The sequence below is a fragment of the Lemur catta genome, chromosome 17, assembly GCF_020740605.2.
Source record: "Lemur catta isolate mLemCat1 chromosome 17, mLemCat1.pri, whole genome shotgun sequence".
Taxonomy (NCBI): Eukaryota; Metazoa; Chordata; class Mammalia; order Primates; family Lemuridae; genus Lemur; species Lemur catta.
Genome location: NC_059144.1, coordinates 11773128 through 11792390, shown reverse-complemented (window position 1 = coordinate 11792390; position 19263 = coordinate 11773128). Strand labels below are relative to the sequence as shown.

At 39.8% G+C, this 19263-nt stretch overlaps 1 protein-coding gene across 3 annotated transcripts in view; it reads left to right on the top strand.

Moving 5' to 3' along the window:
• Positions 1-19263, top strand: part of RALGAPA2 (Ral GTPase activating protein catalytic subunit alpha 2) — a 316728-nt gene that overhangs the window by 19605 nt on the left and 277860 nt on the right. For all 3 annotated transcript variants that reach the window (XM_045529190.1, XM_045529188.1, XM_045529189.1), the window contains exons 2-3: positions 8048-8158; positions 12716-12768. In XM_045529190.1, the coding sequence (XP_045385146.1) occupies positions 8048-8158; positions 12716-12768 (164 nt within the window). The remainder of the gene's footprint in view (positions 1-8047; positions 8159-12715; positions 12769-19263) is intronic.

Here is a 19263-nt window from a genome sequence, read left to right as displayed (position 1 = left end):
GGATGACTTCAGGAGTAATTCCATGTCAAATATGTCCCGTCCAATGAAATTTATGCCTAAAAGTGAACGCAGATTGCAAGTGTGGTACTTTAGAGAATTTTTCTGAAATATAAAGTCTCCATGATATTAGAAAAGTGTACTTGTAGAATGGGCTTTGATCTTTTGGCTCATAAAGCCTTACAGAAGTTCCATAAGTAACCTTCTACTGAAAAAGTTATGACAGAGAGGGCGATGAGAGAGGGTGCAGGTCAGTGAGGGTGTGGGGAAAGATGAGGCTGGGGGTGGAATTTCTTTCTGATCTGACTTTGAGGCAGGAAACCCAAGAAGGAATTTTCTGTTGGTATATGGGCTTGTGGGACACAGCTCAGATTAGAGGCCAGAGACTGAGGGTCAGATTTGGAGCAAACTTTTCTGCCTTGAGTGGGTGGGTAAATCTGCAAGAGCGGTGAATGCTCTGACTGAGAGTGATTTATGTGAATTTTCTTTTATTTTTGAAAATCCTTGTAACATTGTAACATTTGTGATCCTACTAATTTTTCTCACTTTAGTTGCGAGACGGAAGGGAATTGTGGGCCTGAGGTTATATTTTACTTTTTAAAAAGTGCAATTTTGGTTATGTTTACTTGTATGGTAGTTATGCCGTAAGTATTAGATTTGTAGCAGGCATAAAAATACGTGTGTGTGTAAACAAATATGATGGTGGCAATTCCTTGCTGTTTTGTAGAAAATAACTCATTAAATAGTAAAAGATAATATTAACATAAATTCACTTAAAAATATATATTGAAAAATTTAAAAGTTTTACTGATGAGTAGGATGTTTCTGGTTTTAGATTTTTTTCTTACATGGCATAGACTTTATAATAGATGGTGTATAAATATTAGATAATTTAATAATATGAGTACTATTGGTAGTTTAAGGGATGAGCATATATTTGTGCCATCATTATTTTGAAAATATTACTATTTACTAGTAGATCTTCATTGCTTGTTACCCTGTTTTATCAATTTGTCATCGGTATCTTAGGGTAGTATCCCTGACCCCTTCTCCTGATTTGGAGAAATCTTTTTTTGTTCATTAGTATACGAGGTTTTGCCTTGATTTTTAAAAAATCATTTTATTGTTTGCTGTGACCTTCAGGAATGCTCTCTTCTCATTTATAGCAAGGGATTAATTATCAAGTCTCTCCACAAATCTAAATTATGCCGATCGATACATTTATTTAGTGTGTATTTATTCAGTGTCCATGCCTTGGGTGCAGGGAGACCTGACATTCTTCTCACAGTCTGGTGGGAGACACTGAGGTGTCTAAGCAGGAGGGGCATCTGAGACCAGTGAGATGAGGGAAGTGGGTGGGGAGCCAGACAGGGTGTCCTTACCTGAGAGCTGCCTGGGGGGATGAGTAGGGCTGAGCCAAAGGGAGAGCTCTGTGGCTCTTTCACAGCCTGCCTCTCATTCCATTTTTTCCCCCTGGGCTTCTCACACCACACCTTTGACCAGTTCTTGAGTTTCAGACCCTGACAGCACTGGGCCTGGAGCCTTTCATAAGGTGAGTTAAGTTTTCTGCTATGTAAGTTAGTATTTCCATCCACATGAAGATTTTGTATTTGCATATAATCAGTACAGGTGACATTTTTCAAGTCTGTACCTATAGGCATTTTCTAAATGTGAAATTTCTCTTTAGTAATAATAATGATGATGACAGAAGTGTTGATTGGCCATTTAAGAACAATCATCCCTGAAATTCCTCCTGTTTTATGATCTGATTACCTACTGAATCTGGAAAATCTTCATCATGTAGATTTTGCCTTCTTCCCTAGATAAGCTCCTGACCTGCAGTTAGCACATTACTGCATGCACAGGAGATATTGAAACTTACTGGCTAGCGTGGGTCACTGTTAACAGAAAGTTTGCCTCTGTTACTTGGATGCATTTTTCCTGCTTTTCCTTCTTCACTGGAGGAGTACCTCTTCATAGGCTTGCTGGCCCTCATGACCAGTGAGGCTGTTTCGTGCTTAGCTTTTTCTGCACTGACCTTTCCACAATAATGTTGCATAACAAACCATCCTAAACCTCAGCTGCTTCCATGAGCCTTATGCAACAAGCATCTATTTTTCTCCCTTACTGTGTTGGGTCTGTGTTGGCTGTGGCAGTTCTGCATCTGATTGCAGGTTGACTCCAGAGTTTTGGGTTGGGTTCAGCTCTGCTCCATGAGTTTTCTCACTTCCCTTGCACTAGCAACTACCTGGGGCTCTCCCAGCCACCACTGTTAGATTTCCAGGCCTTTTTGGCCAAGCAAGTCAGGTGATCAGCCCTAAGTCAGTACATGGGGTACGATTCAAAGGTGTGGATGGAAGGAAGGAATAATTTGTGCCATTTTTACAGTAAACTACCACAAGAGGGAAAGAGGGGAGGGATCTAGGCAGTTGTTTAACCATGTAATCACCAGAATCATATTAGCCTGTAAGTAATGGTGTATTACTGATGACATTCATCCTTGTCAACATTTTCTGTCTTGTATCTGACTAGTGTACTTGCACTTCATTGTTTTCCTTGTTCTCACTGAGTGTTTCTGAATGACCGTTTTAATAAGTTGTCAAGTTTGCCTTAAAATTTTCCCTTATCCCTTTTCTTTCTCACCAGCCTGTGATCTTGATAATGGCCTTCAGTGCCATTATCTAGGGAATTTCAGTAAAATAGTAAAAGACATCCATCTTCATCTACACACGGACATGTAGACAGGGCTGGAATGGCTCTTAGCTCTGGGGTGGAGGTGGAGGGATGGGGGCGTAGAGAGCGCATTGTGGGGGAGGTCATTCCCTACTGGGGAGGAACTGAACATGAGCGCCTTCCTGCTCTTGAGAGCATCTCACTGGGGCTTCTGAGTGGGATAAAGATTTTTCCCCTTCCTTTGGTGCTTTCTAGGGGTCTCCTGGGTTATGACCCTTCTAACTAAAAAAACAGTAGAATTGCTACTGAGGAAGATTATGTGTGGAAAGAAATAGAGGGATAATCCCAGTGGTTTTGTGGGTATGTTTATTGGTAGTGCTTACTGCTATATTGGGATTAGTGACCTTTGCTAGGAGCTAAATAATTCCAGAAAAACTAACATTTATATAATGCTGACTGACACTCTTGTAAGCACTTTACGTAGGCGCATTTTATCATCACAGCAGCCCTATGATATACAAACCATTGTTAGCCCTAATTTTCAGATGAAATTGAGGCATAGAGTGTTTAAATAACGTGTCCAAGGTTCTGTAGCTTCTGCACTTAAACACAATCTGCTCCAGAGGTTTTGCCTTCAACCTTTGCTGTTGCTTTTCAGCTAGATGTGGAGAAATATTTGTCAACAAGAGGTTTAGCTGGGCAAAGGAGTGGAAGAGGGTGGGTTTGGTGGGAAAATAGAAGATAATCTTTGAGATTTAATGGGAAAATAATAGAAACAGTTTACTGTCTGTTGATTGGTGGTGAAGGAGAATGAGAAATTAAAGGAAATTTAAAAAATTCAGAAATGACTCCCAGTTCTGCAAGTCTATCTGCTATTTGCTTTCCTGTGGTTAACTTGGATGTACTTCCCTGAGTTTTATGATAGTAGTGAGGCAGTGTGCTAGCATCCAAGCCAAACACTGAAAATCATCTCCTCAAAGGTGGTTTCCAACCTGGGCTCTGTAGTACTGCTTTGTCCTCCCTCCATCTTCCCTGTTGTCCCCATAAGGGTGTGGGGAAGAGTTCCATGAGCTGTTTCTTCATTGTCACTCCCTCCCTTCTTGTTTGTCACGTTGGTGTTTTCCTCTTGCTCTTTTTTCCTCTGGCTCTCCTGCTCATTCTCAAGGTGATGATTCATTTCTTTTCTATTCCCGACTGATTTCTAGTTTTGATTTATTCCTTTTTGTCCCAGAGGCCTTTGTACTGCTCAGGCTTGGAGTCAGAAACCAGGGCAGGAGTTCTGCTGTCAACCCCATCTGGCTGTGTTACCCTGGGCAGATCCTGACCCTGAGGTTTCTTTCCTTTGACCACACGTACCCATCTACTTCACAGGGTTGTGGTGAGGGCCAAATAAAATACATTCATGAATTTTAAAGCAGAAAGCATGACATAAATGTACAGCATTATTAATATTCCCACCCTCTGCATGGAATGGATGCCCAACATGGGCTTCAGCCATGGTGCCCTCTCTGTTACTTGTTTGTTTATACTTGTGCACCCTTGAGGGTCTTTTTCTCTTTGAATTTCTTAGAAATTGGCATAGCACTAGTTGGCATGGGTAGGGGTTCAATAAATGTTTGAATTAATAGGTCAAGAATGTCTGTCTAAAGGAATTTGTGGTTATAGTCTTTTATTATTTATTTATTTTTTTAGCAAAGCCTTCCTGTTATATCTCTGTTCTTCTTGAGGTTAGCCTTGTGAAAAATTAAGCTTTTGATACTTTATTGTCTTCATTTTTAGAGGAAGCTAAATTCCAGTGCCTCTGATTGCCTTCTTTAAGATCTATGTTTACTTTATGAATAGTCCTCTGGGGAGTTTTTTAAAAAAAGGACAAATCAGGAAATAATTTTAGATTTTGAATTAGAGGTATAAAATATTATTATATATTTTATATATAATTAACATTATATAATATATAATTTAATAATATATATTATATATCACTTACATACTATTTTATATATAAAATCAACAAATGTTTTATTGATATTTATTCTTTGTTTATTTATTTAACAAATATGTGTTGAATACCTTTTATGTACCAAGCTCTGTTCTTGAGGCCAGGGATGCAATAGTGAATAAAGCAGATGAGAATCCTGCCCGCATGCAGCTTACATTCTAGTGGAGGTGCCAAGCAATGAAGAAGTAAATAAATAAATGGGATAATTTCAACTGGTCTTAAGTGCTGTAGGGGGAATCATGTAAAGAGAACTTCTAGACCAGTGAGGAGTCCTTGACACATGTAAAGAAACTGAGTATCTTACAGACAGTTTGCTCCTAGTTTTACTGTGTGTGTATTGGGTTACCTTAACCACATCTAATTGTCTTACTAGTGAGTAGTTTATGCTTAGTACCATTTATGCCTTATCCACAAGAAAGATATTGGGTGGCTAAGAAAGAAGGTGGTGGTTTCCCGGACTTTTGGCTTTGTGAGAGCATCTCAGTGTGTATTAGGGCTCTTCACACTTGATGAGGACCTTCTTTTTTAGGTTGCTGATATTTTAGTGTCTCTGAGGGACCAAGGGAGGGAAAGATGGGGGAATTGTTGATTGCCTAGTCACTTTCTGTGCTGTCTTGCTGCATCAGTGCACCCACATCCTCCATGCTAAGGAAATTGCTTGCTTATGCCATTCTGTTTCTGAGGACTGTTCACTGCAGAGCTACCAAGGGGAAGGCAGGGGAGGGGATGAAGCAGGAAGGTGACACATGGGGGCACTTGTAGGTTTCTTTGAGGAGATAATGTATGATCCTGGTTCTGAAGGATGACCTGAACCAGCCGTATGAAGATCTGGGAGTCGGGGCAGCATCCCTGAGAGCCCCCAAGTGGAGATGTGTTTGGGAAGTTTGGGGAATGGAAAGAAGGCCCAGTGGCTAGAGTGTGGGGTGTGGAGGGGAAAGTGGTGTGCAGTAAAGTTGGTGTTGGATGGGGGAAATCATTCAGGGCCTTGCAGGACATGGTAAAAAGTTTGCATTTTATATTATATACTACTGTAGGCTGTCGGAAGGTTTTGAGTAGAGGAATGATCTGATTTGATTGAGATTATGCTGGCTGCCATAGGGAATGGAGGAAGAGTGGAAACAGGGAGCCAAGCAGTGGGCAGAGGTCCCAGCCTCTGAGGATTCATGGTGCTGTGGACCAGGCAGGGCTGTGGAGAGCAGAAATGGCCCAGGGCTGGAACATAGGTTGAAGGTAGACTAACAGGACAGAGTGACACACTGGAGATGGACAGTGAGGGAGTGAACCCAGGACATCTATCCTATGTCGTGGGCAGTGGGGTGGATGGTGGTTCCAACTTATTGAGATGAAAAAGCCTGAGGAAGGAACAGGATCTGAGGGGGAGATCTTCCCTTTGTATGTGTTTAATCTGAGATGGCTTTTAGATTGTAATGTGGAGAAGTCGGTTGGCAGCAGGCTGTGAATGTAGAACCCGCAGGGGAGATGTCAGGGCTGCAGATAGAAATCGAGAGTCCCAGTAGAGGGATGAAATTTCTCTTTTGATAGCCCCAAGGATCTGAGGGTTAGACCATGTCTTTCCTGTAGGTTTACAAGTTACACTCCACCTTTTATCAGTGTAGGTTATAGGCTGTTTCTTTTATTCAATTCATTCAACAAAACATTGACCTAAATATTGTGCTAGATGCAGGGGACATAATGACGCATGAGATAGACTGTGGGTTCTGGGAGAGCAGGGATATATCTAACAGAAAAGACAGATCATTCATTCTCAATTAAGTCAGGAATTCAATCAAGATTCCACCAGAATTAAGTGAAGTATGACATATTCTGTGACAGGGTGGGGGCACACAGCAAAAGCATGGACCTAGTCTGGCAGTGGGGTGGGGATGTTACACCTGACCAGTCAGGGGTAAGTGGGAGCCATCTGGGTGAAGGATGCTTTGGGCAGAGGAACAGTTAGTGGTAGAGTGCCTAGCAGTTTGCACTGGAGTTAAAATGTACAAAACTCTTCCTTGGTACTGGCAAGTTCTGCATAAGGCACTTAGGATTCCTTGGCAAAATTGTGTAGGTCGTAAGAATGATCATATTCATATGGGTTGATGATACTAGTTTCATTGTTACCTCCTCTTCTAACATAGGTAAATTTGTTAGTTACTAGGAATTTCCACTGCTCTGTGCTCAGTTTTGTTTTGGTGCACTAAATATAATATGAAATTGGCAACTCATATGGCTTTTTAAACACCTTATGTATACTATTTTAAAGAACCAGGGCAATTTTTGCATGAAAGGCTCTTGTATAGTTACCGGAGAATAACAGCTCTTTAGAGTCATCTGCATTATTGTTAACTTTATAGAATTTGAACATAGTGATGGGTATGTTCACATAGATTCACAGTATTAGGACTGCAAAAACACTTGACACCACTCTGTTACAGAGTGAGTAGCGACACACTTTTTTCCTTGAGTAACCCTGGCAGAATTTTACGAAAGCTGTTTTTAATTTTTCTCAGGTTACTAGTATGTTCTCCCAAAGTGCTAGCTCCTTGGTCAGGGCCCTGTAAATGGCACAAGCAACCTTGTTTGCTGAGGAAAATGTACAAAGATGGATAGCTACTTTGACCCCCAGAGTTGTGAGGTTTTGCCGTGGCTGATTGGGGGCCCTTGGAAGAAGTGACTCTGTTGCCACTTGGCCCCAAGGGGAGCTGTTGCTGGACTATACCATCTGCCTATCTACCTGCTGTCCCTGGTTTTAGCAAAATTGGTACAACAGAGACGACTCTAGGACCACATGGCAGGCCCTGCAGTGTTCAAACAAGAGTGGGACAGGTCATCTAGAAGCTGGAGGGAAGGTGACACAGAGGGCCCAGATGGAAGTGGGTGGGTGGAAGTGGCGAGGAGTATGGCTGGTTTCTCTCTTCATGCCCAGAGAGTTATGTTGGCGAGGAGGGAGAGAGTTTGGTCCATATAGTACCAACCAGCACAGTTGTTTTCAGAGGTACAAACCTTTCCCTCTTTGTGGCTTGTGTCAAAAGCTGCCTCCTCCCTGAACCCTCACTTCTCCATCCCCTAACAAGTCATCTTGTCCCTCCCTAGACTCACCTCCCCCTTACCTCTGACCTTCTAGCTGGTCGGTTGATGCTGAGGCCCCATCAGCTCTGACCTCCTTAAACTGGCCTCACAATCTCCTGCACAGGGCTGCCTGGTGGCTGGTACCCCAGATGCAATTCAGAACTCTTTTAGGCAGAAAATAAACAAATGGGAATACTGTTTTGTTTTGTCTTATGTAAGGGAATAAAACTACTTTCCTTCATTTCTGAAAAGATTGTTTCTGAATTCTTATGTGTAAATGTATTGTCATAAATGAAAACTTTTTCTTTTCAGATAATGTGGATGCAAGTGATCTTAAGCAGTTTTTTGAGGCCAACTATTCTCAGATATATTTCATCTTCTATGAAAATTTTATAACACTGGAAAATAGTTTGAAATTAAAAGGTAAGCATTTCTACAAAGTTTTTTTTTTTTTTAAACATTTAGGAATTTTTAGAAGTTGTATGGGTCATGAGCCACAAATTATATATTTTAAAGCTCTCTTTCTTGCCAAGCCTTTAGCAAAGCTGTGAGAACATGGTGGACTGGTTGGCATCTTTGCATCTTTGTTTCCCTTGAACTTTCGCTTATACAGGTGTTAATGGAACAACAAATGGCTAAAGGGAAAAATAGAAGAAGGAATAAGAGATGAGTTTCAAACGAATAATTTACGAAAGAAAGGAAGGAAGGAAGAAAAGAAAAAGAAAGAAGGAAAGAAAAGTAATATATGCATACTGTTTTAAAAATTCAGATTTCATTTAAGGGTTTGAAATGAAAACTGAAGTGTCTGTTTTGCCTAGAGCCCCCAGTCCTGCTCTGCAGAGGCGACCACTATTAAAGATATCCTGCGTCTCCTTCCATATATATTATTAATATATTATATTTATAGTTATGTCCATATAAAAATATTCTTTAAGAATCAAACTAACCAGGTTACACTGCACATTCTGCTCTGTATTTAGGTGGCAGGATAGTGCAGCCTAGGGAGCCAGACTGGATTTAGATCCTGGCCCTGTCCTTTAGGTGTTTCTCCTTGGGCAAGTTAACCTCTCTCTGAGTTGGCTTTCTCCTGTTAGAATTAAACAGGTTAACAGATATCCTAGGACTTCAGGACAGTTTGGCACATAGTACATGGCCAGTAAATATTAGCTGCTGTCACCATCTTTTGTTTTCATATAGTCTGTGGACTGGCCTGGGAAAAAGCCATATGCATAAATAACTGTGAAACAGGTTAGAAAGTCAGTTGTGCTATAAGAGAGATACAGACACAATTCCGTTGTTGTTGGGAAGAGGGGGAGATGACTTATTGCTGAGGGTATGGGAGAGGCTTTGGGGAAGAGGTGGCCTTGGGGCTGGACTTTGAAGAAGATGCAGGATTTCCAGTGGAACAGAACAGCACTGCTGGTGAGGGCTAGAACATGAATAAAGGCAGGGGCCATTCTTATAGCATGTGTGGATAATGCATTTCTTTTTCTTGCAGCATAAAGTGTGTAAAGAGATTTGCAGGAAATCAGATTATGCTTACAAGGAGCCTTGACTTCTAGGCTCCACAGGAGTTTGGACTTTGCTCTTCACGGGGTTAGAGCCCTTGAAAACATTTGGTACTAAGACATATGTCTTGTATAGTGACAAGTAAACTAGAGGCGGGAAGACCAATCAGATGGTTGGTACTGTCATCCACATGAGAGCTGGTGACACCTGATCCAGGAAGGTGGTAGTTAAAGGAAGAGAAAGTGTTGTGTCTCAATGGGTGCACTGTCTGTGAGATTTGGATATTAGGGAAAGGGAGAAGTCAAAGATGCTTTCAGGATGCTAAGTCTGATTTGTGAGGTGCCTTTACAGCAGAGAGAGCCCTGGAAGGGAGCTGGGTTTGGGAGGTAGTAGGTTATAGCTTTGGGCACTCCGTGTTTGAGGTTCTTGTGGGACACACAGGTGTAGGTATTGGCTGGGCAGTAAAAATACAGGAGGCTGGATTCTGGGGGAGAGGTGAAATCACACTATTGCCAAGAGAGAAAGTATATTTAGAGAAGAGAGTTACAGTCAGAACTTTGGGGTAATTCTTCTTTTATTGGGCAGATAAATTTGGTGTTGTGAGAGGGGTGCTAGGAAACAGTTTTGTCATGGAGGCCCATGGAAGACAGAGTTGAAGGCGTGGAAGAGCAGCAGTGCCTGATGATGCGGAGGGGTGAGGTGTGGCGGGGCTGGGAAGCAAGAGTTCATCTCAAAGTTGTCAGTGACAGCTGAGAGAAAAGTTCTAGGGGAGGAGCAGGCCCAGAGCTAGGCGGATGGACGTGGAGCAACAGGAGGTGAGCTAGTGAGAGCGACCTGTGAAAACACCCTTTTAGAAAGTTTGATGCTAAGATAGAGATTATATCTCAAGCTGGTCATGGGAAGGTTTTTAAGGGATGCATCTGCCTGTTCACAGGCTGAGAAGTCGGTCAGCTGGAGGGGGAGGGAACTGATGGTGCAGGCGTTGGAAGTGGATTCAGACAGGGTCAGGGAAAAAGAGAGACATGGAGAGGAGTGTACAGGTGATCTTTTTAGGTAAGGAGGAAAAGATAAGAGGATGAGTGTAGATACAGAGACATTTTGGGGTAAAGAGGAAAAACGGAGGGACCTCCTGTCAGATGCCTTGACTGCTCCTGTGAAAGAGGCACTTGTCAAGCCTGGAGGGGAATGAATTTCGGGTGAGCCACTGCGGTGACTTGGAGTCTAACTGAGTGCTCCAGGCTTTTGCAGGCCATCAGGTCCTAGAAGGGCATGTGCCCAGGATGCCAACACATTCTTTTCTTAATGGATTGCTCAGTTTTCCTCCTTGTGATTTATAAATTGATAAAAATCATGAACCTATGTATTTTTTGCCAAATTGGTAGGTATTTCAAATATGAAACCATCTGATTTTTATCTTGCTTCCTACACTTGCTCCACTTTATTTTCTTTCATAGGTATATGGAGGAGAAAAATGTAATATTGCGCACACTCAAAATAGCAAAGAAGAAAAATCAAAACCCTAGATCTAAAAAAAACCCTAAAACCCCAACAACTGAAAAACCCTGTTTTTAAAGGGTCTTCCCTTTCTTTCTCCTCTCCTTCTTCCTAATCTCTTTCTCTCCCTACTTTTCTCTTTGCCTCTTTCCTCCCTCTATCCTTTTAGAAAAATATAGCTATTCAAGACTGTAACAGTTTATGCTGCAAGGTAGATTGCATAACAAACCATCCCCAAAGGGAATGCCTTGAAACAATAACCATTTAGCTTATGATTCTCTAGGTCTGCTGGGCAGTTCTGAAGAGTTTTTTGTTTTTAGTACAATTTATATTTGATTGGAGTGCAAAGGGAAGAAAGTATATCCTGAAAAATGAATAGAAAAAAATGTTTACTAGGAATAATGAAATCACCTTGTGTTAGTAGCTTCAGCCTTCTTAGTTATTCAGGTCAAAACCTTGGCTCTATGTTCAAAATTAAAAGGAGGCCAGAATCACTGGCCTCTTCTCATTGCCTACACTGGTAACACTGAAGTGCCTGTTAGCTTCTGTTATTCTCACCTGTATTACAGCAGTAGCCTTAAAAATGGGCACACCTTCCCCCTCCACATGTGTGCCAGCCAGCTGGAGCCATGCTTTAAAAATATGAATCAAATCTTGCTCTAGACCCTCAAGTGGCTGCTCATTCCCAAAGTCATTACAGTGGCCTCAGGCTCTACCTAATCTGCCTTCCTTTGCCCCACCTACCCTATAACCTTAGCTGCTACCACTCTCCCCCTTATTTGCTCCAGCCTCAAGGGGCCTCTGGCTGTTTCCTGATTGTGCCAAGCATGCTTGGCTGCAGGGACTTTGAACTGTTCAGTTCCTCTGTGGGGGAACATGCCTCCCCCAAATTTCCTTATGGCTTGTTCCCTTACCCCCAAATTTCCATATAGCTTGCTTCCTTACCTCTTTAGACCTTTTCTCAGATGTTACCTTATCAGCAAGGTGTTCCCTGATTTCCTCAGTCAAAACTGCATACCACCCTTTTTGGCTTCCCCATCTGCCTTCCCTCTCATTTTTGTCACTTGTTCATTTATAGAATCCCTCCTCCTGCCAGAATATAAACTTCCCCAGGGCAGGGATTTTTGTCTGTTTTGTTCACTTCTGTATCCTCTGGGGCCTAGAATACTCCTTGACATATAGACATTCTTTTTAATATATGTTTGTGAATGAATAATATCTACTTCATAGAGCTGTGTGGATTTAGTTAGATCTGGGTTCTACAATTTATAACTTGCTGCCTGTTTTTATAAATAAAGTTTTATTGGACATAGCCATACCCATTCATTTATGTATTGTCTGTGGCTGCTTTTGTACTGTAACAGCAGAGTTGAGTGGTTGCAAGAGAGACCTGTAAAGCCTAAAATATTTACTATCTGGCCCTTTACAGAAAAAGTGCTGATTGCTAAATTAAATGATGTATACTAAGCACTTAGCACAGTATCTGGTACATAGAGAGTAGACAATAAATAGTAACTGCTGCCGTAGGTGTTGGAGTTTTTATTATTATTGTTATTATCAAAGGGACAGTGTGTAATTGCCTAAAAAGATATACTACTTTTCATAGTTATTATCTGCTGTATGACTTTTTGTATTACCAAACTGTAACTTTTTGTTTGTTTTTATTGTGCATTCTGCTGTAATTTGAGCTGATAAATAACTAGTTGAGAAATGAATAAATTATCTGTCACATATTGGTAACAACTTGGAAAACACAGAAGCTTTGTTTAAACAATAAAGGGCAGCTTTGCTAGAGGTGACTGGATCAGTTGTCCATTTGTAATCCTAATTCGTGCTCCACACTGCTTCTTGCTATTTTTTGAATAAATGAATGCATGTTGAGGCTTAAATGTTTTAAGCTGCCATTTAAACATAATTTGTAATACCCTAAAATTTACATGTCATGATAACTCATTTTTTATTTTTTTAATGTTCCAGGGAATAATAAGTCACAAAGGGAGGAGCTGGACTCCATCCTCTTTCTTTTTGAAGTAAGTTTTGGTTAATTCATTTAGTTTTATGATTCTTTTTGAAAATAAGGTATTTTGGATTTTAATTTTACTTGAAGACAAATAAAAATGGCTATTGATGGACATGTATTTCTTTCCACTTTTACAAACAGTGCTGCAAAGAACTTTGTTTTTTGCAAACACATCGGAGAATTTTTCTTCTGTGTGGGTACCTAGATGTGAAATTATTAGATGGAAGAGCATGTACATTTAAAAAACTAATAGATTTTGCTAAATTGTTCTCCAAAAAGGTCATACAAACTTATATGTAAGTCTTATGTAAATTTCTTAGCTTAACTAACTCTGGAAATGATTTGTCTTTTTAATATATGTAAATCTGACATGTAAAAACTCACTGTTTTTAGTAGTATTTTTCTGACTACTAGTGAGGTTGTGATCTTGTATGTGTCTGCGTATCTGTGTGTGTTGATCATATATTCTCTTCAAAGTTGGAAGAATGTTTGGATGTGGTTTTTGATTTATTAGATTTTAAATCTTTTTTTTTTTGTCCAAATGTATTAGACAAATGGCCAGATTACAGATACTGGATTACTACACTCAGAACCAAATTATAGGTTCTGAAAGTTAATTGTTGATTTTCTAGAAATTATTCATGGTTTGAAGAGGAATTGGTTAGACAAACTTTATAAATTTAGAGGAAAGGCCTAAGATGAGCAGCTGCAGAGCTTGCTGGAGGAGGAAGCCATTGGAGGAAAGTTCTCTGTGGGTGTATGGTGAGGCGCTTTCTAGGTTTATGGAATAAAACAAGATATGGGAAACCTCCCACCCAGGACTTGGCTCATGGCTGGTGCTTAATAACTGTGGTTCCCTTTTCTCTCCTTTGAGGGTTGTGCTCCTTCCCCAGAGTCACAGACATTGATTCACAGCATATTTTGTAGTGGGTATTGTGTTTCCTGTGGTTACCGCCCTGTGAATAAAACCTGTGTAGAGGAGTTGTTTTTAATAGGAGCTTTAATTAAGTCTATCACTTAAATATGTATCTACTGACCATTGTTTGTTTGAACTATTCCATTAACTTATTTATTTATGTAATGTCTGATGCATTTACTAAAGAATCTATAGCATATATGGCAGGAAGCATGATATGAAATCACCCCCACCTTTATTTTAAGAGCTGGAATCTTCTTAGTTGCTCCTCCTTGATGCCATCCTTTCTCACCTCTGCAAGCAATCACTCCCCTACATATTGTCATTCTCTTTCTTTTAAAAAATGATTTTAGCACATGTATTTGTATCCTTAAATAATCCATTGTATAGTTTTGTTTAGATTGAGTGTAATAGAAATGGTCTCATATGGTACGTAATCATCTGCGACTTGCTTTTCACACTCAACATTATTTCCAAGATTTATTCATGTTTTTAAATTTAGATCTATTTTCTTCATTCCCACTACTGTATTAAGTGAATATATATGATTTATTTAATTCCTACATTTAGTATATAGAATTTTTTGGTTTTCTCAGTATTATAGATAGATTGTCTGTGAATGGGCAAACTTTCTAGTTTGTCTGTTTTCCTTATCTTATTTCACTGGCTCAGTCCTCTAGTACATTGGTAAATAGAAGTGATAAAGGTGCTCATCCTGTTTCTGATCTAAAGAGAGTTTTGTTAATGTTTTAACATTAAGAATAATGTTTTCTAGAGCTGGGCACAGAGGCTCACGCCTGTAATCCCAGCACTTTGGGAGGCCGAGGTGGAAGGATCTCTTGAGGCCAGGAATTCAAGACCAGCCTGGGGAACATATCAAGACCCTGTCTATACAAAAAAAAAAGAAAATTAAGAAATTAGCCAGGCATGTTGGCATGCACCTGTAGTCTCAGCTACTCAGGAGCCTGAGGCAGGAGGATCACTTGAACCCAGGGATTTGAAGTTTTAGTTGGCTATTATTGCTCCACTGCACTTCAGCCTGGGCAACAGAGTGAGACGCTATCTCTTAAAAAAAAAAAAAAAGAACAAGAATGTTTTCTGTAAATTTTTGGAACTTTCCCTATTCGATTAAATAAGTTTGTTTCTATTTCTAATTTTTTCCCCTGCATTGGTTGAGACGATCGTATGATTCTTGAGTATTACTGTGGTAAATTGTGGTTCTAGATTTTTGGGTAGACAAATATTTTGTTTGCATTTTTGGATCTACATTCACAACTGAGGTTGGCCTAAATTTCCCTTCTTTAAATTGTTTTTAACTGGTCCTGCTATAAAGGTTATAGAACCTGTTGTCAAGCATTTCTCCTTTTTCTATTATATATAATGTTTTGTATAATATTGGAATGATCTGTTGCTGGAATGATTTTCAAGTCTTTCCTATAAAACCATCTGAAACTGGTGCTGTTTTTTTTAATAGGAAGATTTTAACTACTCATTCAATTTCTTTAATAGTTTTAGGATTATTCAGGTTTTCTGTTTTCTTTCTTGATTCAGGTTTGGTAAGTTAAATATTTTTCTAATTATTTAAAGAATTCTAGGAATTCTTATTACCAAAATTTTAAAACTTATTGGCAAAGAAGCTTCTCTTCTTTGAAGGGTCATAATCTCTTCGGTTTTATCTCCCTTAGATTGGTCTTCATTGTCTTCAAACAGTTGTTATTTGTATTACATGTATTATTATTAGTAGTAGTAGTAATAGTATTTGTGTCACACTTTTACTGTTTGCTAGTTGCCGTTGTAGCAGTTTTAAATTCTGTTTGTGTTGTAATTGCAGTTCCTTTAAATGTCTTTTCTTTCTGGCTTCTCTTAAGATCTTTTTCATAGTCTTTGGTGTTCTGCAGTTTAACCACAAAATATCTAGTTGAAGATTTCTTACCTTGCTTGGTATATATGTGCTTTCTCTGTCTCTGTATTCATGTTTTATCATTTCTATAAAATTCTCAGCTATTTTCAAATACTGATAATTTTGTATTCTTTCTGGCCATATTTTCTAGGCTTATTTAAATTTTTTTAATATATTTTCCCTATCTTTAAGCTTACTTTTATTTTCTCCTCCTTCAAGCTCTTTGTGTTGTATTCTAGGAAATCAATTCTTTCTTCCAATTCACTAGCTCTCTTCATTGGGTCTAATCTACTACTTAACAATTTATTGAGCTGTACATTTCAGTGATTTATTTTAATGTTTTAACAGCTCTTTGGTTTGGTGTTCATGTGTGGCTGGTTGCTTTAGATTGCCTCATGATCCTTTGTTCATTTTTAGACATCTTTTATTTTCTTAAACATTTACTATATATTTCATATTTTGTATCTGATAATTCTAATATCTCAAGTCTTTACATGCCTAGACTTGCTATTTTGGCTGTTTCTCATTTGATTTTGAGATCAGTATTAATTGACCACAGATTTAATATTTGTTAATCCTGGTTTCTCCCAGAGGGTTTGTCTTTGCTTTTGCCAGGAGGCTGGAAATGGGTTTTTTGAGATCACTTTAGCTCCATGTGAGGGTTCTGGTTTATTATTGGAATTTTAGGTTCTGTTCCCTAAACTTACCATACCTAGGGAATGGGGGCTAGAGGGAACAGCGTCTGTAGATCCTAGTGCTGGCATTAGAGTTAGCTCCCTGGCACCCTGCATTCGTTTTCTTTTGCATGTTGTTCACAGATCAGGTTTTGGCTCACTTTTCTTCTGTCTCCTTCCCTCTTCCCTCTTCGCTCCTACTTCTTCCTTTACCTGTGTTTAATGCCTTGTTAATTTCTCTGTGCTCTCCAAAGCTCAGCAATGTCTTAAGAATTACATTTGCTGTTGTTGATCTCAAGGCTACTTGTCCTGCAGCAGGAAGGCCCTTCAGAGACCCTAGTTCTATACCTCCCACAGAGGACGTTTTACTACCTTCATGTCCAGAAATTAGGGAGAGTGTTAATACTGATACATTACCATTTACAGAGAATTAGTTGCCTATATAATAGAACAAATATATATTATTCAGGGCTTCATAAAACTTTCATTTTGCATAGTAAATATGAATGAATAATGAGCTTGCATTACTTTTGTTTATGCTTATGTTCTCTCTCTCTCTGCCTCTGGCTTTAGAAGGTAGGTCGTAATTTCTGTGTTTATTCTGGGTGCTAAGTAACTTCATTGCTGCTTTCTACTTTAGTGCCATATAAAGAGATGGTTTATGAGGGTTTGGAGGTGAATGCTTATCAATGTGTAAATAATTGGGAAAAGCTCCTTTTATAAAAGGTGGAATTATTAACACATGTTAAATCACAAAAGGGATACTGTGTAGAGATGTTCTATAAATAAAACAAGGATTGGCAGAAAGCATGGGGGTAAGAGAGTTAAGGCCTGAAAGAAGAGTATGTAAAGAGAGCTACTGCCTGCCTTTGTAATTCAGGGGCAAACTGAAGGGAACCTTTGAAAAAGGAAACAGTTTTTAGGGGTAGTGAGCTATTGGAGGCATTACAGTGTGCTGATAAAGTGATGTGCAATCAAGGCTGTCAGCCTCATCCAAGTCGCAGTTTCAGGCAGTGAGCAGACCTTTCCATCTGCGTTTCTCTCTTGGGGGAGCACTTGACTATCCAGCCACCTTTTCCTATAGCTTCATGTGTGTACCACTTAGGCTTTCTATTATTGGTTCATGGAGATGTTTATCACATTTTAAAAATTGTGGTGATGACTCTACTGTTGCCCTTCTTTTTAAAATGTGTTTCATCTGTTACTGCTGGGTATTTCAAATGGAGGTGAGAAGATGATGGTGTGCGTGTGACCCCCAAACGTGAATTTACATTGCCATCTTGACCAGATTGTCAATGTTTTCTGTGGGCTAGCCAGTTTAATCCTTTCCTTCTGAAGTAGGTTTTGTTGTTCCAGTTTTTATACATGAAAGATTGGGGACTTTGTGTAGTTAGGTGATTCGTCCAAAGTTGCATATTTAGCAGATGGTAGAGGAGGGATTTAACCTCCAGTCTGACTCTAGAACTCATTTTCTTAACTCACTGTCGTGCTGCCTACTGCTTAGGGGTCTTAATACTGTCCTGCCTCTCAAGCTGCATTCCACAGGCCATCTATGTCAACGTGTACCTATTCTTTACAATTCATTCATTCATCAGACACATTATTGGGTACAAACTGTGTCAGGCACACATCTAGATACTGGAGATACAGCAGTGAGCAAGACAGAGCCTCCTGTCATCCTGGAACATTCGTTAACATTTCATGGTAAGCTGCAGAGTCCACTGGTAAAAATGAACATATGGCAGAACTTTAGTAATGACCTCTGAGTTGCCCTGTTCAGAAGTGACATTTTGGTCATCACCTCAACTACTCTTGAGGTAGTTACTTGTATAGAGGAAAGGATGGTTTGTGTAGAAATGTAAGGCACCTGGTGAATGGGCCTGAAGGTCAAAATAATTCACTTGACCTTAAGAATCTTCTGGATTCAGTCTTGAGAGGTTATTTTAATGGTACCTGGGATTCATTTTAATGAGGTATGGTAAGCTACACAGACATGAAAATGATTGTAATGAGGGAAGAAGTTTTAATTGTACTCATAGTCACCTACAAACAGGAGGCAGGAGGCATGAGACATGGCTTGCCACATGGGGTCACATGGGGAAGCACTGAGGTGAAACTAGCAAGTGGTGGGGAGAGAAAAAGAAAGAAGGAGGGGGTGGTGGAGAGGGAGAGAGAGGGGAACTGAGGATAGGAGACTTTATTGTGGTTTTTGCAGTAAGGAATGAGCAAGGTAAGGTAAGCAAACTTAAGGAGGTTTAGACTTGGATAGTTTGCATAATTTCAGCTGACTCTGGGCTGTAGGGGTGGCCCCTAGTTGTCCAGTTACTGGCCCCTGGGTGATTAGGGCAGGGGGATAGAGCCCATAAAGGAAGCTGTTTGGGGTTATGGATTTGGGATTGGTTGGTTTGCATACCAAAAGCCAACGTTGTTGTTGCTGTGTGGAGGTGCTCTGTCAGGCTCAGGCTGCCTTGCCCTTTTCCCTCTTTTTGCATAGTTTCACTTCTGCAGCTTGTTTTTTGCAATTCTCTTTTTAGGGACTGCCTTTTGCTCTTCTCATCTGGCCCATTCTTTTAGGCTCTATTCAAACCCACTAATTTCTTCTGGCAACTCCAGCTAGATGTGCTCCTTTTTTCCTGTGAACTTATGTAATAACACTGTTATGTGTTACCATTTGATTACAGCTGGATATTCTTAGTTATCTCTTAAGGTGGCTATGTCATAGCTTCTTAATGAGACCATAAAAAGTTCTGGAGGCCAGCAACCATTACTTATAATCCTTTGTGTCTCCCACAGTGATGTGCACTTGTTAATATTTGTTGTTGGATTAAAGTCTATTAAACTCTCAATTTATCTCCCATGGGGTTAGCTACAGGTAGAGTATCCCTTATCTGAAATGCTTGGGACCAAAAGTGTGTTGGATTGTGGATTTTTTTGGAGCTTGGAATATTTGTATATACAAAATGAGATATCTTGGGGACAGGACCCAAGTCTAAATATGAAATTCGTTTGTTTCAT